The sequence below is a fragment of the Manacus vitellinus genome, unplaced genomic scaffold (assembly GCF_001715985.3).
Source record: "Manacus vitellinus isolate BGI_N305 unplaced genomic scaffold, ASM171598v3 scaffold_59_pilon, whole genome shotgun sequence".
In the NCBI taxonomy this organism is placed as follows: Eukaryota; Metazoa; Chordata; class Aves; order Passeriformes; family Pipridae; genus Manacus; species Manacus vitellinus.
Genome location: NW_021940681.1, coordinates 1,523,241 through 1,549,519, shown reverse-complemented (window position 1 = coordinate 1,549,519; position 26,279 = coordinate 1,523,241). Strand labels below are relative to the sequence as shown.

General features: G+C 39.8%; 1 protein-coding gene across 2 annotated transcripts in view; it reads right to left on the bottom strand.

Annotated features, from left to right (window-relative positions):
• Positions 1-3,284: 3,284 nt before the first annotated feature.
• Positions 3,285-26,279, bottom strand: part of PAMR1 (peptidase domain containing associated with muscle regeneration 1) — a 59,889-nt gene continuing 36,894 nt past the window's right edge. Inside the window, exons 7-12 of one of the 2 annotated variants that reach the window (XM_008919950.3) lie at positions 14,075-14,245; positions 11,194-11,406; positions 9,530-9,596; positions 7,196-7,428; positions 5,599-5,894; positions 3,285-4,295 (exon numbers count right to left, since the gene is read on the bottom strand). In XM_008919950.3, coding sequence (XP_008918198.2) covers positions 3,759-4,295; positions 5,599-5,894; positions 7,196-7,428; positions 9,530-9,596; positions 11,194-11,406; positions 14,075-14,245 — 1,517 coding nt within the window. In that variant the 3' untranslated portion in view covers positions 3,285-3,758. The remainder of the gene's footprint in view (positions 4,296-5,598; positions 5,895-7,195; positions 7,429-9,529; positions 9,597-11,193; positions 11,407-14,074; positions 14,246-26,279) is intronic. The other variant, XM_008919951.3, reaches the window with a different exon arrangement.

Here is a 26,279-nt window from a genome sequence, read left to right as displayed (position 1 = left end):
GCTGGGGCACAGGACGGTCATGGCACGCCGAGACGCTGCCACACACCTTCGCTCTGGTGGCCCCAGCCGAGGCTCTGCCTGCCGACCTCAGTGGTGCCTTTCCATCCGAGTCTGACCAACCTGATGTCCCGTTTCACAGGGAACAAACATTTCAGCCACAGCTTGTTTCCTCTGCACCAAGGAGATGGCACAGAGAGCCAGCGGCCACGCGGGAAGCTCCCCGGCACGATAAGGAGCCGTGAGGCTGCAGGGATTGCGCAGCTGAGCAATGCCGGCCTGACCATGCTCACCACTCCCGCTCCCCCAGGATGCCTTTCCTGCAACCAAGCCAATTCCAGTACTTGCCCTTAAAAATGGCAGAATGCAGCCTATGCGTAATCCCAAATCCTAATCAAATACACATTTTTTCTTGTAATCTTACCATGGACTTAGATTTTCATTGGAAACAGTTTACAAGGGCAATTCTACAAGAGTCACTGAAGGTGCCTGAAAAGACCTTGTTTTTCAGTATGTCCATTTCCTTTCAGTGCTGTTTTTCAGCTAAGCACCCACCCTTTTGCAAGTAATCTAATTCAGCCCAAAAAACATACAAAGGAAGAAGTATAAATCCACTGGAGCGAACAAGAATGCAGAGAGTGTTTTGCTCTCCCCTTTCCATAGCAATATCTTTATGGCCTTTCCAGAATCCACAGCTTTTTTTCCTTGGAAGGAAAATGAGTTGCTATCCATGTTGTGCTATTTCACACCCTTTCTCCAACAGATGGCACAAATCCTCACCTGTTTATAAATGGATGTTTGAAATAGTTTTACAAATTAAAAATAGAGCCTAGCAATCAAAGAGATTAGTGATTCCAACTCACAGGTTGCTTTTTTTTTTCAAATATTCATCCCTATTTTTCCTCATTTTTGGAATTAGATGCTAATCCCTTCACGGTTCTGCTCAGGCTGCGAATATGAAACTCTTGTGGGTAAGCTGACAGAAAGGATGGGCAAGCTGACTTGTAATTCCTGGGAATACTAGACATGGGTACTGGTGTACATATGTTGATATGACTGCTCACTTGTACATGTAAATACATACGGCATGTAATAATAGAAATAAAACATCATGTCTACATTTAGAGGTAGCCAGATTTGAATCTAGGATTCAAACACTGAGGTCCAGAAGTAGAAGCAAATGCTGCAACCAAGTCCTCTTTCTATAAAGGACTATGGTAAAATCTGACTCCTGGGGTTGAGAGATGTCTGGCCCTTTTCTTGCTTCTGTTTTCTTTGAAGAGCATCATGACTGTAAAAAGAAGGAAGGTTGAATGGTGCTGTGCCTGCACAGCTGTAGCAACCTCCTGAGATTTTAATTCCATGAATTCCTACAAGTTTCTCTTCAAGAATGTACTTTTGTGTGATATACAGGCAGTGAACAACTATATTGTTGCTGCCCAAGCCCAGAAACTTTCAGCTATTCATTGCCAGATCTGTGAGTGATTTGAAGCCAAATGGGGATGGGATTCAACATTGAGGAGGAATTAGAGGACTGGTAAATACTAGTCATGGCTGATCTTTAGTAAAACGAGAAGAGCGAGGGCTAAAGCTGTAATTAAAACAGACTTTTACAGATCTGTGTGGACTGGACAAATCCTAAAGGGAAAGAAAAATATTTAGGACCTCTTCTCTCTCAGTTATAGCAGTGGAAAATGATAATGCTATGGAGAGCAATGCAGTCATAGTGTCATAACTGAGAAAAGAACTAGCTCACAGATCTTTATAATTTCTGTTTATCATTAGATAATTAAATTATTATTTAGAGTGTAGAGACTATCATTTAATGTAATCATGGAAGAGCTTTCTCATTTCTTTCTTTGTCAATAGTGTTAGGAAGAAACACATGTTGACTTTCTGCAAGTTTGTGCTTCTCCAAAACTGACACCTAATTTCCTCTAACCCATGCTGTCAGTGGGGGAGTACCACACATTCACTGGCACATGTTCCTCCCAGCAGAGCAGTGACATGCGTCATATTTTTCACGTGTAATTCAGAATTTTTGTTGCTGTCGTTGCCATGCAATTTGTCAGCCAAGCATAATCTCCTGGCAAGAGGAGACAGATAAACAAGATAAAGAGAAGCAATATACTTTGGTTGTAGCTTTTAAAGTATATTATTCAAGCAAAATTACCTGATCCTGTTGTCAGCAAAAACAAGAAAAGTGCAAAAGCATAAGACATTAAGTATTTTTGCTTAGTAAAGTAAAAAATAAATTACATAGAATGATGTCCAGTACTAATTGTCCTATTAGCAGCAATTTTCAGATTCAAAACTGAGTGGAAACTACTGAATGCTAAGAAACTCTTAACAAGATTTTACAGCATCAGAGAATCAAAGCTGAAATCAGACTTTCTAGCTTACAATTGCCATAGCCATGCAATAGGCTAGGCAGAACACAACTTCAGGATTGGAGTTCTTCTTGGCAAGAGTACTAAATCCTTTCATCAGATTCCCAGCCTTCACATCCAGCTATTGCTGTGAACTGGTTTGGGCACTGTAATTATTTGAAGGTTCTTCAAATTCCAGGTAGTCATATGGTCATATATAACTTATCAAGGAGTCATTATTGATGGGAGACAATCATTACTGTCTCTTCTCCCCAGCTTTTTTAGGGTTAATCCCTAATCTTTAACCATGACTGAATAGAGAATAGCAAATGATTTGGTGAAAGAGCAGTGACTAAGGACCATGAGGACACTCAAGTGTCTCCCCTGGACAATGTGCCCAATGGGAGAATCTTACCCTTTGGTGTCAAACAATTCAGCCTCAGTTCAAGAAAAACATCTGCTAAGTGTAAGACCTGGACATTACTCTTCACCCTGAAGAGCTACAGAGGAGTAGTTTTGCCACAAAGGTGTGGGAACTGATGGAAACTACAAGTTTCCTGAGGCTTTTATAGTTCTTTGAAATCCACTTGGAAAAAAAGTATTTAGAATACATTTCATGTTTTCATCTATTTAGAATACAAGGTAGAAGAGAACTCCCCTTTACATTTCATTGTAGTGGTTCATGTACAATAGCAGCGCTGGATCTATTAAGAAAAAAAGAATCTTGTTATTTATATTGTCATTGAATTTTTTGCTAATTCTGCCTTTTAGAGTCCTGAAGTGTCCCAAGTGAGAGTCAGCGCAAACAGAAGGGGAAGTAGAGAGTTCCTAGAGTGTGACACAGACAAAGCAACAATGAATCTAAACAATGTCAGACATGAGTATGTGGGTTAAAAAAACAAACCATGGTTTATTTAAATGTGTAATGTACTTGGGAGGGAAAAAGATTACATTGTAATGGCAATACAGACAGCACATACCGTAACAAGCTCATCCATCTTAATGAATTCAGGCTACTCTTTCTAGACTCTTAATCCACTCAGTCACATAGATCTTTGGGAGAGGCTCACCATCAATTTCTCTAGGGGACTCCACACTACAGATTAATTTCAGACAGAGTTTACTGTCCTGTTTCTGTATGTCAGACTCAGGAGCATTGTCCTCCCACCAGGGGAGAAAGACCAAATATAGCAAAACTTCTCATGCACTAAGACCTTCTGTCCTGGGTTAAGTAAAAGTAGCCTGATGAAGTATCTGATCCTAGGACAACTTACCAGGCTGTCTACCTTAACCTTATCCCAAATGTGTCTCATCACTGGGATGAGAAGCCTAAAACAGCAGAGATTGAGAGAGATATTATATTATAAAAAGGCCATTTCCAGACACAGATTTTTATTTCATGTTCCTCTCAATCCAGTCTTTGAAGGGAAGAGCTTTGGTGTAGCCACTGTAGAGTCCTAGGCTGCAAGTTTTATCATAACCCCAGCTCACTAATCCCATCAGGTGCCACCTTAGCTCAGAAGATGCTTTTCCTGGCAAAGTTATGGCTGCAATCCCACCAGTCTCAGCAGGGCAGATATTAGAAAAGGCTGTGTGGTCTTGTTTGGCACAGAACATACTATCAGTGATGCTGACTTGTATGCCATTATCCTCATACTGTTGCTCACACAACAGTGAATCCACCATCTGAACAGCTCCCATGCGGATTGTGTCATTCTTGTATCCAGGATCTTTAATGTCAGCCAATACTTTCCAACCAGTAACCATTATCTTTAAATCCTCTGTGGATGTCGTCAAGTCATGAGTAGATGACAAGCAAATGGGTTGAACACGACTGCTGATTCTGGCTTTGTCCAAGAGTTTTATGATAGCTATATCAGAATCAAGTAATATAGGGTCGTAATTGGGATGCACTATGATGGCAGAAATCTGGGGAGGAAACAGAATCGGAAGAATTGTAGAGTTAACAGGAATGGCAAGTCAGCAGCACTCTTTCCATACTACTAAAATACATGTTAGTTTATTTTGCATACTTCTCCTCTGTCCCTGCTTCTCCTCTGCCCTCACCCATACCTGTTCTTTCACCATGGTGTTCACTCAAATGAGAAACATGCAGAGACCGAGCATCTTCTGACTTGTTTGTTTTTTTTTCCTTTGGCTTGGATTTCAGGACAGTTTTTATTGCATGAGATATTTCTTGATCAAAAGCAGTCAAGGACATTTTCAGCAAAATGGGGAGTTAACACGCAGTTCAAGTTTTCCCACTGTTTACTAAAAAGGTTTTCCCTGCCATGTCACCTTCAGCCTGTAGATTTTGGATGGAGGAGGGGCTTTGAATTAAAATGCTATCTTACTGAAATTCAACTATCTTCCCATCAAAAAAAGATATAGTAATATGTTACATAATACTGGGGCCAAACCTTTACTGCTCATTTCCTTAATGAAACGCTACAAGAACAGAGAGGGTTCCTATAAGGAAATACTGTAAAAATATATATATATATATATTCTTACAGGAAAAGTATGAAAAAGCTGGGATTAGAGAAAGAAACTGAAGCTAAAAAGGGGGGCAGGGGAGAAAGAATCAAGTTAATTATGATTTCTTGGATAACATCCATTAATTAACTCATGTACACACACACATACACACACACACAAAAGAGACACACATTCCCAAAGCTGCTGTGTTTCTCCTCCTTTTAAGTTCAGCCTTTCTAGTTCTCAATCAAAAAAGTAAACCACTACATTAGCCCAAGGTGCTATTTTTGGAGATGAAGTCAGACATAAACTTCTTTTGAGTTTAGAGCTATACAGCCTTGGGGCTGAGGAGTGAAATGTGCTCATGGCATCAAACCAGGATCTAGAGCACAAGTGTTTCCCTCATAAATTATGCTAATCAATTTTGACAGTAGCTGGCATCTCCTCTCCTTTTTTTTTGTGGCAATATCACTCAAGACATTATGGCTCACAGAACCTGAGCTATTTTCCTCATGTTCTCTGTTAGAGGGTGAATGTATGAATTGGACAACACTGAGGAATTTAATGAACTACAGCATGTGCCCTTCTTGTGTCATGGCTGTTCAGTCAGTTGCCTCTCTAGATATGCATTTTGAAGAACAGCATGTAAAAGAGTTATATTGCTCGAAATGTGAACTTTTTCTCCCCATACAAGACAGGTGGGATCAGTATCTATCTGTGCTCATCATTTTCCACTCCCGTCAGACTTACTCACCCGCAGGTTCTGGATGGTCTTTTCATCCCTGTCATCATCTCTGTAGAATTTCCCCAGAACCACCTTGAGCTCTGCTGTCTTGAGCACGATGGTCTTGCCCAGGTCGGTGACACAGTGAGCTGCCACCACCACTGTGCGCTCATTGACCAGGGCCCCGCTGCAGATGAGGATCCAGGCCCCTTTCCGCAGACTGTTCTCCTTCACCCCGTTGGCCGTGCGATAGATTGCTGCTTGCCACGGCCACCTGGTAGAGGTCATTATCTTCTGAAGTGTGATGTTTTCTGCCTTTCCACAGACTGAGGAAACATGAAGCAAAAGTTAAGTAACACCTTTTCCCCACCAAAGAATCTGAATCTTACTCTTGATTCCTTCTTAGGATGTGCCAAAAGAAACTAAACTGCAATGACTAGCATGAGGGACAGTTGTCTAATTAACTTCTATATCTGACCTGCAAAATTATAGGAGTATTTTATATAGCTTTAAAAAAAAAAAATAAAATTTTCCATTATTCTCTGAATTCCTGAGTAAAGTAGGAATATGGATTTAGCACTTGAGCAGGTGAATTTTCACAACAACCTTATTGAGCTGCATTATAATGAGGTGACTGCATAAAGAAATGTAAAGAACATCCCTGATTCGTGTTTATCGTAAAACACCACAAAGCCAGCATTGCACTAAACCTCACCCTAGGCAGTCACAAAGTACTTGTGAGGCCTCTCCTGACACTAATCTTTGCACATGCCTATGAGAACAGACTTGTCTTGCAACAAGAATGTTGAAGCAAATGCATCTAAATCATCAGTCATCCTGGGGAAAAGAAAAAGCTCTGCCTTGTTCTAGAAGCATGTCACCCAGGGTCAGACCTGGAGTAAAATCCCCTATATTAGAAAATGTTTATTTCCAGTGAAAGAGTTACATCATATGGTTGCATTTTTTAGTCTCCCTTAGGACACTTTTTTCCCTGGGATGTAGTGTGGGCATGTCCATAGTGAAAAACATTGAATGCAATACTTTTCAAAATACATTATATGATCTCAAAGTAAAACTACCAACAAGAACAATAAAAATTTGTTTGTTGTTAAGATCTACTTTTCGCAGTACTGGGTTTTACCAAATCTTGTGATGTTCCTACCCTAACTTACTTTGTTCACTAGCTCTGGATAAGATTTTATCTGGACTTAGAGTTTGCAATATGAACCCTTCCTTAGCAGAGTTTGTTAAAGGAAGAGCCTCTTTAAAATTGCTGACTCTCCACTTTATTGCTTAAAGTTTGATGGTGGTGTCAGCTGTGTGCCAAAGTATATAGGAAAGTGTTTTCAAATCAGGAGAAAAACTCAGTAAACTTTTTGCTCAATGAAAGGGTAGAAATTAATGGTAAATTACGGTGCTGAAAGATCACTTTACCATCAACTGCACAAGTTCTACTGGTGGATGAAATGACACATATATCCTTCAAGCTTTATGGCTTCTTTCTCCCAGCTGGAAGCATAGGCAGCCTACACTTCTGGGACTCCCTAAATATCTAAGATGAATACACATTATGTTCCCTCATCCACCCAAGAGATATGTGCATTTTTTTTTTCCCTTGGAGACTCACTTGGAATACACACAGGGGCTCTCCCACTCCATTTTCCTGTCTTCAGACAAGTCCTCCTGCTGCTACCCAGGCGGCGGTAGAAAGGAGAAACGCATTCATACTGGAGCTGAGTGTGCAGGTGCTGGTACCCTGGGGGCAGTTCTCCAAATGGCAGTGCTGGCTTCTTGGTTGGGTAGATTTGAAGCTTTTGCTTGCTGAATGCAGAAGAGTAAAGTTGGTGCAAAGGTGTTTCTCTGTTTCAAGGCACAAAGAACACAATAATTATAATATTATAAAAGCAATCATTACCGTAACTTTATCACCAGTTGTGTTAAGTATCATTTAAAAAGCATATGAAGTTTGATTGTGAAAGAATAAGGCAAAAATATCATTCCAGCAGAGTTTAGCAATGCTCCCATTTACATATATATATATATACACATATATAAATACACATATGTTTATACATTTTCTCTTTGTGTCTCTTTTTTTTTTCATTTTACAGTTTCTGAATTGCAACCAGTTGTCTCTGAATGTGGAACAGTTTTTGCCATTCACAAAAGGACTGAGATACCATTTTTAAATAAAGAAATTACACCTGAAGTAATTGCTGTAATTAATTCTCACTAGGGAGGAGTTAGGCACATTTTTTCTCTAGTGAACTTTTTAATAGGCAGTATTAGGAATTGACTCAGATTAAATCATGTTGCTAAAGTTGCTTGGTTTAGCAATTAATGGAGATAATTGCCTCACCACAGAGATTTCATAATTTCATAATCACTAAGCTTCCATTTAGAAATTGTACTGATTAGCTGAAACATGGCATAATAATTAAAAATAAATATATGCACCAGCCTAGATATGATCCATAAGCTTGACTACAGTCATACTTAAATTTTTATCCCTTAGAATGTGTCCCTTGCTCTAATGCTTAAAAGTCCATATCCAAAAAAACCTATTTATATCTGAAAAATTCATCAGGAAATTAGTTTCCCTTGAGGTATCTGGTACTGCCTGCATCCAGAAAAGACATAATTTTTTCTTTTTCTCATGACAATTCCATTTTTATCACAGAGAGACACAGACACCTCCATCATACCCAATCTGTGAGACAATACTTAACAGGAAAGTAAAATTACTAAGAACAAGAGCAACGGCAAGTTTCTTGTATTTTGGAAGGAGGATGAGAGCTGCTGTGGTCATGCTTAGACTGCCAGGGTCCCATTCCAAACTCACATGTGACTTGCAATATTGCACAATCCAGACTTTGCCTCACTATTGACCTATGAAATGGAGATTCTACTTCAAGGGATTAAAAACAGTCCAAAAACATGAGATGGCATCATCTCATGGCATCTTGTGGATGTGGGGGCATGTACGTGCCCTCACACAGCTGGTGTTAATATCCGAAACATTTAGCATAAAAAGACCTGTATTCAAGTGAATTGAGAAATTTAAGCAATAAAAATCTCCTAATGGCCACTAAAGCCTCAGGTTGACCTCTCAGGGACATCTCTACAGTCATACATCACAGACCTGGAGAGTGGGAGAGTGCTTGGGAAGTGCATGCTTGCCTTGTTCCTAAAACCTTCTCTAGATATCTGCTACTGGCTGTTGCCAGAGACAGGATATGGCTTGATCTGGACCTTTATTCTGACCCGATATGACTGTTCTTAAGACCAAAGATGAGGACAGCTCTTGCACTGCATCTAAAATTAAATGAGTCATGTACTGCAAAAATAACCCTGAAATGAGAAATTACTACTTGGACAAAAATGAACCTGAACATAACTAATTCAGATTGGGTTTATTTCAGGAAATCATCAGAAGAGTAAGCCCAGGAAGATTCTGATCTTTCATTTCTTCCTCCCTTCCTACTCTACTCCCTCCTCTCCCTCATGCCCACACTCAACCCAATCTCATAGTGCTTTGGATGGTGAAATTTACTGGGAGCAGATTACACTGCAGATTACATTACATTGTTCCCTTCTCTCCTTTTGCTCTCCCCGCACATTTTTTCACTAAGGCGGCACATGTTCATATTTTAACACACATCATTAGCCCAAGGAACTGTTCTCAGACTGTTCTCATAGTCTGTCACAAGCTTGAAAGCAGAATTCCAGCATCACCCTGTAGTTTGCACATCTCTATCTGTGCATTTCTTCCTGGCTGCCTCCAGCAGCTTCAACCTGTGCTTAATCAGACCTCCCCTCCCAGCAGCTCTCATTGCTTGGTTATCAGTGCATTTGTAGGAATCGCTGCTCAGGCAGGCTAAATACACAGAGTGAAAAGGAGAGGAAGGAAAAAGAAATCACATTTTTTCTTTAAACTGTAGTTGAGATATTGCATTCTCACCTTGACTGAACCTGCATTGGAAGCACTTTCTGTCTCACCAGGTCAGAGATCTTTGGCTCTCTGCAGGCTAGAAAAAATATAATGTTGCACAGTACTTTTTCACATTCACAGCTCAAGTGCTATGGTTCATACACATTTCCAACCTTTCCTCTCACTAGCTATAGTGGACTGGATTAAGAAAAGAGGCAGTTAAGTTATGTGCATTAAAATAAAGACAGACCCTAAACCCTAAAGCCTTGGAAGAATACTTCACAGTTTGCAAGATCTGTCCCATTTACAGCAGCGGAAGCTACAGAACACCTTCTGCACTGGCACTTTCAGACATGGAGGAGGATTTTTCCATCAGTGTGTCTGAATGCCAGATTTACACCACTACGGCTGATGGGTTTGTATCTGAGTAAACTTTAGAAATAATGGAATTATATACAAAAATACTTAATTTCTATCTGTGTAGCCCCACACAGCTAATCCCAGTGGCTCGGCATACAGAGAAAGGTGGCAGGATGTTACGGACTTCTAAGAGTCTGTGTACTCATGGAAGGAACTGGAGACTCTGTTTCAGGGGAACACCTCAGAGTTACCTGAACAAGCATAACATAACAGAAGAGAGATCCAGGATTTCTAGTTTTGTATTTGTTTACTTTTAGAATAGGATAAAATATTCAGGTTTATCGGTTCAAATAACTCTGCCAGGGTGTCCCTCCTGCTGCACAGAGTGGGAGAAAAGAAACCTTGCAGGATGGATTTTATCTGTATGCCTGAACACTTGTATTCTGTGTGATTTAACAATATCTAGTTCTTTGTGATTACTATATATGTTAACCGTTATGTCACTATCACAGTAAACATCAATAAAGATTCTTTTTACAGATGATTATACTCTTCAGGGGGACAATATTTTCATCTAAAATAACAGAATAAAGCAAATTCCCCAGGAGACAGATGCATTTCCTTATATTATCATTACTTCAATTTTCAAAAAATCCATTAAAATATGTGTCAAACGATTGCTTTGATAAAATGAATTTGGGAGTTCCACAGCCCAAATTCATTGATTCATTGATTCATTCATTCATGGATTTATAAACAGTTATAATAGCTCCAGGTCAATAGCATAATTCCCTTTCTAGCAAAGGATTTAAAGGTGTGATTCAGTGTTTTAATGAATACAGATAGTTTAAGCATGTCCTCAAGTGTGCAGTTTTCTGAACCAAATCTTCAAGGCAATCTAAAGCCTTGGCCTTTTACACTCATGACTGGTCCCATTGTCTTAAAAGGATTGTGAGAGGAGAGTTGTTCCCTATGTCACCAACTGATTGTTGTCAACTGTCTCATGAGACAATCATTTCATTCTATTTCAATTCCCTGCTGATTTTCTTTGATTTTGATCTTATGCAAATTTGATCCTAGAATAGGGGTAATAAGGGTTTTAGGGAACATTCCTTTCCCTGTTTAAAGATGGAATCTTCTGGAATCACTGGCATCTTCTCTGTCTGAGTATAGCAGCCAGTAGGGCTCACAAACTACCTATCTCAGTATCAGGTATCAGTCAGACAGCTTATTCTTAGAAAAATGATTGTTTGGTGAGTGCAAATTATATTAAACAAAATCCAGTAAAACCATAGCAGCTGGTGTGAGTTGTGGTAAAAAAGTTTGTAAACTACCTTTTATGCAGATTGGTTGCTTCCCTGACCATTCTCCATCGTCTTGGCAGGTCCTCTGTTCATTCCCACTAAGAACATATGAGTTGTTACAAAAGAAAGCAATGACTGTGCCAATTTTTGCATAGCGTCCATTCAAGAGCCCAGTGTCTTCTACTACTCTTCTGTAGCCATTGAGTGGGCCACCAGGATCTGAGCAGTTTTTTTCATCTAGAACTAATGATAGGGGAAAAAGATAGTAACCATTTTATCACATTCACTATGTTATTTTCACCCATCAAATTGCTTGGCATTTCACTCTCATGTTACTAAACAATCTACAGTTTATTAAAGATGCCTTTTCAAGACCATTCTTGGATCCCTGTCTTTGAAAATATCAAATATTAAAGAAGAAATTATAATATAGAGATGTCTGTTTATAAAACATACTTCAGTCTTCACGAAAGGATAAGATTCTTAAATTGTTAAAAATTCTCAAATTGTTAAAACCATAAGAAGTAGCTGACAATACTGAAAAAGAACCTTGACTTTACATGGTGCTAATATCCCACTAACATTAACAAGGCAACTTCAATAACATAAAAGGCTATACTTAAACTATTTGCAGGAAATAGGCCCTTGTCATTCATTTCCCTCTTGTGCATTCAATATTTCACTGGACTTGGATAATAAAACTAGACTGCTTCATTTTACTTTTATGTTTGCATGCATGCAAATGTATGCATTTTGTTTTCTTAGCACTGAGAGATCTCAATAATCCAGGGAAATATGGGAATTGAAAGAGAATATATATATGTATTTATTGATACTACAAAGTAAATATGGAAAGCCTACTCATGCTATGTTCTGCCTATAAAACCTCTTTTACTTCCTCCTTCCCAGTATTTTCCCCTTCTTTTTAATTTTTGTTGCGTTTGGGTTTGGGTTTTTCCTCTCAATAAACTTAATTTTTTGGCCTAAATCTGGATTGACTATTTGATGCTAGTAGATGTTTTTCCCTGTATTTTTAACTCTGCTCTTTCTATTTAGCATGTGACAAGGTACTATTTTTTTCCCTTTGGATTTCATCTCAGTTTTCTTGTCAGGACGACAGTAACGTGCAATTCTGTTTAATTCATCTGCCTGATGTCTCCTTGCATGATAACCAGCAAACATCCAGTTTAGACAGCTGGTGTTGGTGCTGCTCTGCTGACAGAAGGCCGAAGACTGAGACAGATCAACTGACCCAAAAGGACTTTTTCATATCATTGCTTCAGACTTGGCTGCCTGCTGAGCCTCACTTCACAAAAGCACCAACATATAACAAAGCACTTAGACATTTATTTAAATCACTTTGAAATCAACACAATTACAGTGCAAAGGTATGGCCTTGTCCTGTCCCCATATCCTCATGCCACCAGACAAAGCCCAACTCAGCAAAGCATCTAAACACACAGGTAACCCTAACAATGCAAGTCTAATGAAGAGCATATGCTTTTAACATTGAGTAAAATCAAGCTAAGCATACATTTCTGTGTTTTATGGGTTTTAGTACATGCTCAAAGCTATATATGTACCTAAATACTTTTCCACAAGTCCTATTCAGTAAACAGTGAGGATGTTTGAACTTTCCCTCAACCAGGAGAAAGGGAAAAGCAGAGCCCTGTCTCCTTTTAATTTGGCTCCCTTTTCCTTCTTTGTACCTCACAGGCTCTCTCACTTGTGAACAGCAAGTGAATGGTAACTTGATAGCAGCTAAAGACTACAGGGAATCCACCACAGTATAATACTTTATTTGCAAGTTGCTTTCTGCACTGATGGCTAGCCTAGAGGCATCATCTGATGAGTGGAGTACAGGTTTCCAAATGTACCAAAAGCTTGACCAAATAGGTCAGTTAAGACCTTCTCTTATTTCAGTAATTTGAAGAGTAATTGTCTTCTTCCCTAAGCTCAGGTTTATGACCTTTTTGATAGATTAAAAACGAAGAGAAAACATCTGGGAAGGAGAAACCCAAATTACATCGCCTAGCACTTCAGTAACAGCCAAGTCTAGAGACAGATCTTTCTATAGATCTTTAGCCAGGAACATTATGCAGCAGGGACTTAGCATGATCCTGACATTACATTGACTGCAACTGGAGACATTCTCTCTAGATGGAAGAATGCTTAGTGCTTGCTCTTTCAGATGAACTTGTATACAGATCTTTTCCAACACTCTCCCTCAAATTTACATTGTTTGACATAACACACTTGTAAAAGTATTTTTTCAATTGATACAAATTATTTTGGAATATGGAAATGAAATTGTGCCATACAAATCAACTAAAGAAAAATTAAAAGTCTCTTTGGATGAGAAGAAGGGGCTTGGAATTTCATAGGTATATCAATGTGAATGGTAGTCATGCCATCTTGCACAGCCAGAATGAATGGAAGTTTCTTTTTTATCCATTTTTCTCTAGGATGGGAATTCTGTTGAAATAAGGGTCTAGCCTTCACAGAGTAAGCCCCTAGTGACCTCCGCAGAGCGCACCAGATTTCTGCAGAGAAGGTGTCATGGATACATAATAATGGAAATAACTATTCATTGTTAGACAATGTCCCTCACTTGGCTTTGGTCCTAGACATTTTCAATCTGTGTATAAAAAGGATATATGCCTAAAGTCTTTGAGGATATTAGTTTTCAGTCAATTGATGTTTCAGTCAGACCTTTATGTAAGAAAGTCTTGCAGGCTTGGGTTCCAGCAGAGTAAAATAAAAATTTCTACTGCTTCTTAAAGACAGGAAGACAAAAGAACACGTTAAGTCACAGATCTACCAAATTTCAAGTGAGATTTGAATAGTCTAGTTTCATGGGCATACATTGGCCAAAGTATTTCATAAGAATTAAAACTTAAAATGACCTTACCACATTCAGGATGATGTGATGACCAAATCCCATCAAGCTGACAGTAGGCAACACGGCTGCCTTTTAAGCTGTAACCCGCGTTGCACTTGAAGTAAACCTGGGCCCCGTATTTAAAGTCATCTCCTTCCACAATACCATGAGCAGGAGCACCTGGAGTCCTACACATCACCACTGACAGTTCAGATATTTCAAAAAAATCCACTTTATTACAAAAACAGGACTGTGTTAGGATGATTCTATATTTAGAACATTGAAAAAACAACTAAAATGGACACAGGAGTAAAAAATAAAAGCCTGGTATATGCTGATCTTTAGAAAGTTGTTTAGGTGTCAGTTCTACATACACATATATATGTCACTTTTCAAAGCCTATATAGATCCATTAGTTTCAATGGGATTGCTCAGAAGTGTGACGTGATCATGTGCATGTGTTTGAATCATTAGGGATCATTTTTTCAGAATATTAGTACTTGAAACACTTTCTATCTTAAAAGTGGTTTTGAATGAACTACTATGCCTGGTCAAGAAAAAATGTAGATCCTTAAAAACCTTATACTAAAATTCTTTCAAATTCTTTACATTTTTATAGAGATTTGCAGATAACATTGCTGAAATATTAAAGCATCATTATTTGTATAGACCAAACATTAGCATAATTACATTAAAAAGGAAACTTGATATTTACGAAACTGGAATATTTACCCTTTCCACAGGGTTCACTCTATTGGGGAAATACGGATGATGGTCTATATAAAACTACTGCAAGTAGTAAATATTAGATTAGGCATCATAAGCAAGATTTCTCTGACAGCATCAAACCAACCATACTAAATCAGAACAAAAGTCCACCCAGCACAGAAACCTGTCCACTTGGGGTAAAGAGTAGATTTGAAGGAAGGAATATAAAAATAGAACAAGCATATAGGATACTTTCCTGGCATATTCTGTCAGCATTCAGAAGTCTGAAGATCCAGGTCTAGAAGAACTAAAATGGTATTTTTGGTATAACATACCCTGGTGATATTTTTTTAACATTTATTTGTCTTGGTGTTTTCTAAACTCAGCTACATACTTGGTGGTCACAATATCTTGTAGTAATGAGTTCTACAGATTAAGGGCTGCGTGAAAAATGCACTGCCTTCTTTAGTTTTGTTTCTAGCCTGACACCTGATAATTTTATTTGATGCTGTAATTTCTTTGTTATAGAGACAGAGAATGTCCATGCCCTATTAACTTTCTCCAAGTCACTTTTAAAGACCAATTTCCTGTATGTAGAAATTACATATGTGTATTTCTGTAGGTAGAATTCACAGCAATGTAGGAAACACATGATTTATTATACACACAGTTATCCATCTCTTTGTCTCTCTTTGCCTGGGTCATTCATTGTGAAAAACTGCATGAGAAAGGATTCAGTGCAACACACAGATATGCACATAGCTTTTTTACCTAGGACCTGTAATACTCCACTGAAGATACATAGATGAATGCTAAAGAGATCAATCCCTACTTTTAGAATTTGATTTTTTCTGTTTTGCCTCATAGCTAATTGCTTGCTAACCTGAAGCCAAATTTCAATCCTTACACTTTCAGAGAAAAAACTTTTCTAAGGCCTCTGCCCTGTAATCCTTACACAGAGCACACACAAATACATCTGTTTATATGGATTGTGGACCATTCAAATATTCACATAAGGAAGACATCAAATAATGAATTGGAAGAATCATTTGTGCACTAGTGAGCACAAGTCTTGGCAAGAAAAACTGTCTAATGTTTAAGCATTAGAGATGGGCCTGGACTCAGTGCTCCTAATGAAAACACATCCCGTTAGGAGAGCTCAGCATTTCCTCTTGGCTCCAAGTGTTTGGCATCAGTATCATTGTCAGCAAAAGAATAATGATAAAAATTCAACAGAATTTATTTCTAGCCCTTGATGTTTCTCATGTACAATATAGACACATATACACACATATATAGGTGGATATGCGTATACACAAGCACATAGATAAATGAAAGGGAAACAATGGGAACATAGGTTTTCTAGGTGTTTTAAATTCTCAGAACACTTATCTTTGCAGTCATGATCTTTGTGTTCCCAGTCACTCCCTCCATATCTTTGTGCAGCAATCCATTTCCCTGCATTTATGTTTCTCTCTTTCAATGTAAAGTCACACTGAGCTTGTCAAATGAGAAAATTAGATGAAACATCTGTTTCATCACTCAGAGTTCTATTTTTTATCATAAATACAGGTTTTCTGTTTTGCATGTGGTCCAGTTCAACTCTGCAGAACAACTTTTGTGTTCTAGGTCCATCCTGGAAAATTTTCACAAAGCCACACTTACTTACTTATAAGTATCTGTTCTTGTTCAGTCTCCTAACTCATTAAGCTATTTCATTTCTAGTCCTTTTGATTTGTTCTGTTGTCACACTTTCTTTAGATTCTCTGTGCACGTGTGAGCCGGCTGGAACAGCTCTGGTTTAATTTATTACGTAAATTCAGTGTTTCCTACACAGGTTAATTTAGTACTGAACTATGGCCTAGAACAGAGGATATGGAGGCAGAAGGTCAGGAGATCTAATCATAGCTAAAAAACTGTGGTCATAGCTGGGTTGCTTCATCTGCTGTATCTGACAAATGAGAGCACCCCTTTCATCATAGGGATGTCACAAGCATTAGCTCATAGCCACTTATGTTACAGAGCCACTGCAGGGTTCCTCTGATGGCAAAACAGTTTAGTATTATTAATAGATGTGTCCCTTTTGTTACCCGTGCCTTTAGCTACTGCTTGTCCATTCTCTTGTAACACAGGGTCTTCCCTCATCTTCTGTCCTTTTCTTTAAAATTTGCCACTAGAGGCACAGCCACTCCATTTATTTTGTTAAGTTCAGATAATCTTGTTAAGTTCCTTTGTTCTCTCTACCAGTTAAATGTGTTTTTGAATCTTGGTGTGTTCTCTGCATTTCAGTACTACAGCTGAGCTCTCTGTTTTCAGTGATATTATCTAGCCTGAAAGATTCATACAGTTACTCTAGTACTTGCTTCTACTGCTTTGGTTTGAGCTCTATAGGTTTTTTTCCCTCTTCAGTTTGACTTGCCTTTTATCCCTTTCACATAGTACGCTTCAGGCATCTCTTCTGCACCTTTTCCCTTTACAGACAATGGAGTTTTGAACAGTTATTATGAAGGGAATCCTAGCCCGTGTGCTTCATCCAAGTTCATCTTATCTTTTTGCGGATAGCTTCCCATCAAGACTGTGATTTTGACTGGTTCTTATATCTTTCAGAATGTGCAGTGTATTCCACTGAATTTTAGGACAGCCTCCTTTGTTTGAGATATTTTATTGAAGTCTTTCAACATTCTCTTCTGGTGTAAGACTACATCCAATTCTCCAACAGACATTTCTCAGAAGTCAAAAAAAAGGAAAGAACATTTTGTAAATGTCATTCATACCTATCTTTGCCCTTACCCTTTGGATACATATTAGCCATAAAATCCAACCACCTGAGCCAATCCACTTCTCTTCAGTTTCTAAGCTTTCTAAGGTATTCGATTGATTTCAGATTCCCTTGCCTAGGCAGGATGGGTCTGATCCTGCCATCTACTGAGTACTTCTGAGTATCACTCCAGAGAGGGCAGGATTCCCCTCATAGCCCTCACTCACCCACAGCCATCCCCATCCCACCTTGTATCCATCCCGAGCTATACCTGTGCCTGGTCTAGCCTGACTGCTACAGCACAGACAGGGCTGGAAGCTGCTTGGACAGCACTTCCTTGGGAAGCAGGTGGTGGGCTCTCCAGCAGCACTCCATGAGCTTGAACCATTCCTAGGCCACTAGTTAGACTGCCCTGCTCCACATGTAAAACAAAGAAACAAACAGTCAAAAAACATTCCTACTGCCCTGTGACTCTGGCTTCCTACCTTTGAGGCAATTTAGACGTGTCGTTTATCCTCTGTTTTGCAACAGCACTACTTGTTCATAGCAAAATGAGAGAAGGAGTAGGAAAATCTGTCTTGATAACCCATGGGAGGACTTTTCTCAATGACACAGCAGTGGTTAAAGAAAGAACTGGCATCCAGAGATCTTATCCTACCTAAAGGCCTTATCAACATTTCCCTAGTGTTAGTGCAATGCCCTCTGAATAGCAGTCACTGCCTAACTTTTCCATGTGCTTTGCAAAGCAGACAGAGGAAGAAGCAGAAGACAAGGTAGAGAACTTCAGACAGAATTATGCATGAAATGTACCATGAATTCAACAATACTTACCCCAAAATGTAAGTTTGAGACAGCCCTACCAAAACTGAACTAAAAGCGTCAGGATTTCAGGTTGCAGGGCTCAATCCCTGAACTTTCCTGTCAAACCAAAGCCACTAGGAACCCAGAAAATGGACCAGGTGTCTACAAAATTCTACTATGATGTGGCAATGGACAGCCAAATATGAAAGACATTCATTCAAGGTCTGCCAAAAAATATCTGAGCAACCCAGAGACTCCATGAGGGTCAGGCTGATCCCATTCCTCCTGTCGGGATGTCATCAGACCTATTAAGATTCTGGTGAATTTATATCTAGAAAGCAATAGGAAAATGAGAAAGGTTTCAGGGAAAGGTGAAAATAATGTTAGGGAAGTGTAATCTTGAGAGTGACTAAGAGCTAAGAATGACCACCCTGGTCATGGAAAAGTTAAAAACTGCAATAATCAAAAAGCTAAAAATAGAAAGGATGCATTAAAATGTTTACGGGAAGACAAAGAGGTATATTCGGGCAGGATAAAATGAAACACAGGGTAATTCTTACTCAAGAAAAAGTCTCCTTGACAAATGTTAGAAAAGCATAATAGGATGTAAGTGGAAATTATGAGTCTCATCATTTGAAAACTGAAACTCCACGTAAAAAAAATAGACTTTGGAGAGAACAGGGTGACACTAGCAAATGCATTATGAATGGAGATAGTTCTGTTTGTTTGTTTTAATTTTTCCATATTTTGCTACACAGCATTGTTCCTGGGAAGTTCTACAATTAAACTATACAGGCATATAGGTAAGCCTTGTCACTTTAGGGTTTGAGGTGAGTTTTGGCTTGATACAGCTCCATATAGTTCATAAGACAGCAAAGTAGGAAGATATATGATAAGGTGGTTACACATGCCTCTGGCAGAAATGCTCAGTTGTGGCAGCCCAGTTGTCAGATAATAAAAACCAGAGCTGCCTCAAGTGTCTATATCACAAACTCACACATTCCTGATAAAACTTATTGTGCTTCTTGCCTCTTACTTTGGTGTCTTGGGAAAAAGAAAACAATTTCTGTACCATATGAAACATTAAAATGCCTCCACATTTCTCAGATAACTTTCCTCAATATGAGGAAAACTTGACTAGAGGAACAGTAAGTTCCTGAATTTTTAAGTAAAATATTCCATTATTAATAATAACTGTGCAAATACTTCTTCCTTTTAAATTATGTGTAAGAGACATTCCTCAGATCTGAATTATGTGCCATTTAGAAATAGTTTTCAAGCTAATTTTATCACCAGTGAGATAAATTAGATGATCTCTTGAGCTACACTTTTCTCTCTTCAATGTCCTTCAAATCCTGCCTGATGGAATTATCATTTGCTTCTGTCCCAGGATCCCTTCAATAAATGAACACTATTTTTTTCTGCTGCCTTCCTCTCACCCACTGTTAAATAATATATATTCCCCCTCACACATATCATTTATTATCTCTAAATTCTGCACAACCTTTCAATAATATATTGCACTCCTGAATTAAATCTCATTTCTCATTGCCGGTACTAATAAAAGGTTTATATTTCTCTTTTTGTCTCTCCCTGAAATATTAGGTGCAAGAGCTTGTAATTGTATGGAGTTTTGTTCTTAAGTTGCTTACAAAACTTTTTAATATGGTTCCTGCTAAAGAAATTTATCTTGTTGCATATTTTCAATCAGAGTTTGGATTTTGATTTTGGATTGACTTGTGCTGATGTATATAGCATATTTTGCCTATGTAGTATAGCTCTGTTGAGCATTTTTTATAGAATCATACAATCATAGAATGGTTAGGGTTGGAAGAGACCTTAAAGATCATCTAGTTCCCTGGCATGGACAGGGAACCTTCCACTAGACCAGGTTGCTCAAAGCTCCATCCAGTCTGACCTTGAACACTTCAAGGGATGAGGCAACCACAACCTCTCTGGGCAACTTCTTCCAGTGTCTCAGCACCCTCATGGTAATGAATTACTTCCTGATATTTAATCTAAATCCACCTTCCTTCTACTTAAAGCCATTCTCCTTCATCCTATCACTACATGCCCTTGTGAAAAGTCCCTCTGTGGCCCTCTCCTAGCCCCCCTTTAGGTACTGGAGGTCTGCTATAAGGTCTCCCCAGAGCCTTCTCTTCTCTGAGCTGAACAACCCCAGCTCTCTCAGCCTGTCTCCAGAGGACAGATGCTCCATCCCTCTGATTCTCTTCGGGGCCATCCTCTGGACTCTTTCCAAGAGGTCCACTTCGTTCTTGTGTTGGGGGCCCCACAACTTTTGTAGGTACTTGTAACACTGCTTTTGCATAAGGTCTGTTGGCGTGCTCAGTGGAGGCCAAACACTGAAAATGGTCACAGAAACTGCACTTGTAACAAGTAGGGGAATAGAGCAGCTTCTGCTGTAACAAATCCTAGCATATTTCCTCTGCAGAAAAAGAGTTATGGACTTGCTTTGGAACCCCTGGTGCCACCATCCTAGCCAAACCATCTAATGGCTGTCAGAGAAAGCCCAATAGACACTGAAACTGAAGAAATTTAAATAACTATCCCGAGAGACAGGACATTTTGTCTGGAGGAAGCCAAAATGACATTCTGTTTCAAGTGAATGCTACCATGACCCTGCATGCTGCTAAAAGTCACAGCAGTTGACAAGCCAGAAAAACACCTGCACAGGGATCCTGAGCATCAGGATTTTGGATCTGAACTTCGGGGTTTCTTGGCTTTACAGCAGTGGCCAACATGTTCTCTGGAGCCAGAGGACCTGGAAGCCCTAGAAACATGGCTCCAAGATGCTGTTGGTAGAGGGAGCACAATAGGCAGAGTATGTGGAAGTGACTTTTTTTTTTTTTCTCTCTAGGGAAATAAAAATTAAATAAGAATACAGCAGAAAATACAAATTTCTGCTATGACACTATTCTAACAGAAAACTCCTAGCCAGCTCCACCTACATACATTTCATAGAGCTCACTGATATTGGCAAAGGCTGCCTACAGCCAAGCCTGCTGAAGTCAATAGTGATAAATCCCATCATGTTTGACTTTTGGACTGCAAGTCTGATTTGACCAAATTCTTTTTGTTGGTTTAAGTTTTGTTTAGAAGGCAAGTCTGATGACATGACTACCTGAGTATCATTATATAACAGTAATCTCTGTTTTTCCAATGTTTTTTTATAAAATTAGCATCTGTCTGCATTTTACTGTTGGGGAAGTGATAGCATTGAGATATCAAATGATTTATCTGAAGGTAAACACTGAGTAAGTGCCAATGCTAACAGTCCTGTCATCTCCTGATATTCTTACTACATTTATATTTAAACTGACCCAACTTTGTGTGGCATTAAATAGTCTTACCATTTAGGAATCTACACTTTATTCTCAGCAGCAGTGTTTTGTTCAAAGGTGATGAAGCCATATGGGAGCAGATAGTTCAGTATGTCTGAACACAAAGCACATGAGTTAAAGAGGGACCCAGCCACCAGAAGCTTAGCAGCTACTGCTGGGTATTGTGATGCCCTTTTCAAAGTCCCATATGGGACTTTTCTGAATTCAGACTTACAGAATTTGTTGTCTTCACTCATAACAGAGCTTATTTCCTAATCCTAGTCCATGAGCTCTGTCAGTCCATGTAAATCTCTGATACCATTTATCCCTGTGCTGATCCCTTCTCTCCACAGCATGCATCCACTAGGTGAGGACCCCCAGGTTCTCACAGGGTTTGCTATCAGAAAAGAACCGACATGGGGGAGGACTCAGATGGTTCTCCTGAGACATCCTCCTTCTGCAGCTTGGCATAGCAGCCCAGAGACAGTTAATGCCTAACACATAAGCCCACAGAGACTAACTTTAGCCAAAAGCATAAGGACCTTGGCTGTCAAATTATTTTTAGAATAGCTGTATCCTCTAGGAAAGAATGAGGTGAAAGATTCCTGGAGGCCATGGCTCAAAGTGCTCAGAATTGCTTTTCTATTGCTTCTCATAAGCAATGTGCAGGGCTTGCAAACCAGCATACGAGTTTGGCAATGGATTTGATAAAATAGTCCACATTGGGAGGCATCAGTCCATTCTGCCATCCTGAGGCAGTGCAGTGTGGCTCTGCACTCTTCTGTGCTCAGGCCTGACAAACCTGCATTTGTTAGGTCACACACACACAGACAGGAACCCTGACTCCAGACTTATGCTTTAGGAGTCCCATCGTTCTTGTCTGGCTCCTGTCTGCCTTCAAGGTTCTCCGCATGCTGGAATCATGGGCATATCATAAGTCTGCTGACAGCAACATTGATTGGTGAGGTCCTGTAATGCCTCATCAAGCAATCTGTGTAAATTGTGGAGGAAATGTCCTTCTCTCTGTGACACTACTGACGCTCTGCTGGAGCCTACAATTGTTTCAGCACAGGCTTTTTTTCCTACAAGGACTTAAATTCACAGTGATGGTAGTTATACTCAGGAAAGAGCCTGGCATCTTCTGATGCTGCTCTCAAAATCAACTCTCAGCTCAAGATCTCCTGAATAAATGGTATCAAGTACTGCAGGATCCAGCATAAGGAAACTAACACTCTTGCCACCACCTCCTTGAGCCTCCCACCACTCCTGCACTGGAGAGCACTGATGACTAAGAAGCCACACAGTGACAAGCAGCCCAGCTGTTCTCCTCCAGACTCTGGCAAGAGCTGGATGTGAATGAGAGCCAGAGAGGCTTGATGGCATTAGCTTAGCAATGTGATCATCATTCTTCCCCACAGCAGGAACAGACTGCTGGGAGCTGAACAGCTTTGGAGGACAGGTGGTCTTGGTCAGAATTCTGAAGAAAATGCTTTCTGGGGGTGGTGTGTGTTCACACGGGCCATGTCTGAGGGGGCTGGTGTTGTCTAGAATGCTCGCTTGTCTTCTTTGTTGCCACTCAGAACTTTTACTTTTTGGAGCTGACAGGCTCTGCACTTTAGGTGAAAAACCAATGTGACTGCAGCTTTTACAATTAGAAATTAGAAGAGAGTGAACAAGAAAAGCCAAGAGTGCTAAGGTTTGGATTGAAAATTATTTTGTTTTAAAGCAAGACTCTGTAGCAGAGAACAAATACTTGCAAGCACCACAGTAGATCCTGTACAGGAAAGGGCATAGAAACCACTGTCATAAAATGCATTCACAGTGATGGCAGCATTTTCTGAACAACTGTAGCCACACATCAAAGCAGCACTGCTCTGCTTGGTTATGCCTGTCACCACAGACTCAGCAATGACTGGGTGAGGCTTTAAGCAGAGGTCTCAGAGGTACCTCAGACCTCTGTGTTATCATAGGCACTTAGCCAAGGCTAAGATACTAATGGCCAGCTCCACAAAAACACTCATGTTGTGGTGACTGCAATAGCTAAAAGAACAAACATCACTCAGGACCTTGGCCTTCAGTATCAAATACAAGTTCTGAAGGTGTAACAAGGATTATTCCCCAAAAGTGCTTCCCTGCATTGCAGTAATGTCCATCTAGGTTGCTAGCAAAGGAGGACTTTTGATAAACTGTCTCTGCCCTCACTCACTTGTGCTTCAAAAGGGAAGAAACTGTCCTTCCTTCATGCCTCTTGTGATGTCCCAGGACACATTCTCCCAGCTCCATGCCCAGCTCCAGCCACAGCTCATGCAGAATTGCTGGGGCAGACTATTCACTACAAAGATCTTTGGCCTTAATTTATCCCCTGTGGAAGAATCCTGGAAGTTCAAATCTCCTCTCTTTGCATTTTGCCAGTCCTCACATTAGTTCTGGAAATGTCAAAGGAAATCATAACAAGAGCAGCTGATCAACCAGCCCAAAGAACCAGAGACAGTAGGTGTCCAGTCCTGCTCTCTGGGCCTTTTTGCTTTTGCAGTGGTTCCACTGGCTAGGAATAATTACACAGAAGTGTGACGTAATCCCTACTGAAATCCAGATCTTTTCATTCCCTTCCAGCCAATTGGAATTCACCCCTGATGTTTTCCAGCTCCCTGCCTCTGTGAATGAGACCGTATCCATGTGAAAATATGCTTGGATCACTCACTGTGATTTATTCATCCGGAGGCAATTTGGAGGTTGTTGCTTACAATTAGCCACTTGATCTTTATCAGCATTGTTCTTAGCCCTTAGAAAGCTGTGTCTCTGGATACAACCTTTTCCGGTACTTGGATGGCCTATTTAATTATACAACTGGACCTGTTTGTGCTGGGATGCTGTATCCTAACGATCCACAACATTCACTTTCTCTATCAGTAGCAAGAACTAATATTTATCTTAAGTTCCCTAATGTGTCCCTTGGAAAACATCACAGTATTGTGCTGCAGAGGAGAGCATTGTCTGCTCAGGGGAAGATTCTAGGGCAAGAGAGAAGTGGATATGCTCATTATTATATCAAATTACAAATGAGAGAGTAAATAAGCCTGAGGTGTTTCATTGTGGAGATGTCAGCTCTCCAGATAAACAGGGACAAGCCCAAACAACGTTGGATGAGAAAGACACTCTACAGAAATGCATATTGCTTTGAAATAATGTTTGTTAATGTGTATTAACTGTAACAGGAAAATAATATTTAATGATATAGATTCACCCTAGCATGGCTGACAGAATAGTTCATTCAGCCTTTTGCGGGGATCCAAGCTGAATTTCATATAGAAAGGAAGATGAGGCATTGCCCATTTTAGAAAAAGAGATGGAAATTACCAAGTGTTGGGATGAGAGTATAGGGAAAAGAAAATGAAGGGAACTAAAATGCAGGAGAGTACTAAGGAAGTAGCAGGGCAATTTGGTTGGCTGTGAAATGCAGTTCCTGAGCTCTTGAAGAAACCAAAGAGGAGAGAGGGAGCCATAAGATATGAACAAGCAGAATTCTGCCTGGTCCTTTGTGTCATCTTTCCTACTGCCTGGGGCCATTCTGCCTTGGCAGGGTTTTGTATCACCTGCAAACAGCGTGCAAGACAATGAAATCCATTCCCCTGAGCACAACAAAGGGAAGTGTGTAAGGTAGCTTGCCTCAGAGATGTTTGAGTGTAAAATCCTCAAGGAGGAACAAAGCCTTTTAATGAACTTGGAGGTGGGGAGGGGGGGAGAAGAACGAAACTGTCAGCATTTAAGCATGCTGATTATTTCAGCAAACTGTCAAAGCAGTTGAAAGATGACCTGCAAGACCGTGTGCAGACTATGCTTACACCGCAGAAGCTACCAACAGTATATCAGTAGTCTGCAGAGAGGACTGAGCAGAAGGTTGGGAGGGGGAAGCAAAAAATAAAAATAGTATTTTTGGTAGGTTCCTGTAGCTGAAGCTTACAATGATGTGTTTTCAGGCCATAGACCTTGGAGAGAGGCCAAGTAGGAATTATTATGACCTATTTTTTACTTTTCTTAGGGTTGTGCTTTGTTTTGGGAGGGTTAGCAGTTGCATCTAACCCTTCACCATATTATGGAATGGTAGGTTTGCTGTTGGCGTCTGTTGCAGGGGGTGGGTGGTTGTTGAGTTTGGGGGTCTCCTTTGTGTCATTGGTGTTGTTTATGGTTAATTCTGGTGGAATGACAGTGGTTTTGTTTATTTTTTGTCTTTAGTGGCAGACTCTTTTCCAGAGGCTTGGTGGGATTGGTTGTTATGGTGTGGGTCTTTTAGAACTTGGAGGTAGTTATTGGGGGGAGTTACTGAATGCTGAAAGTTTGGGATGGCTACTGTTGATAGTGGGGGTATGTTTTCTGTTTGACTGGATTTTAGTGGTGCAGCTGTTTTGTTCTTGTGGAGTGGGGATGGTTTTGGTCACAGGATGGGGGCTATTATTAACTTTACTTGTTGTTTTGGAGTTTGTGTGATGGTTATCTGACAGGGTGATTCAGGCAATTTAACAGTAAAAATCAGAGAGTAGTTTAATGTAAAATACCAGCTTTGGGAATTGGAGATAGAGGTTTAGGTCCCTTTTTTCTGAGGTGATTTTTGGAATCCTAAAGAAGAGGT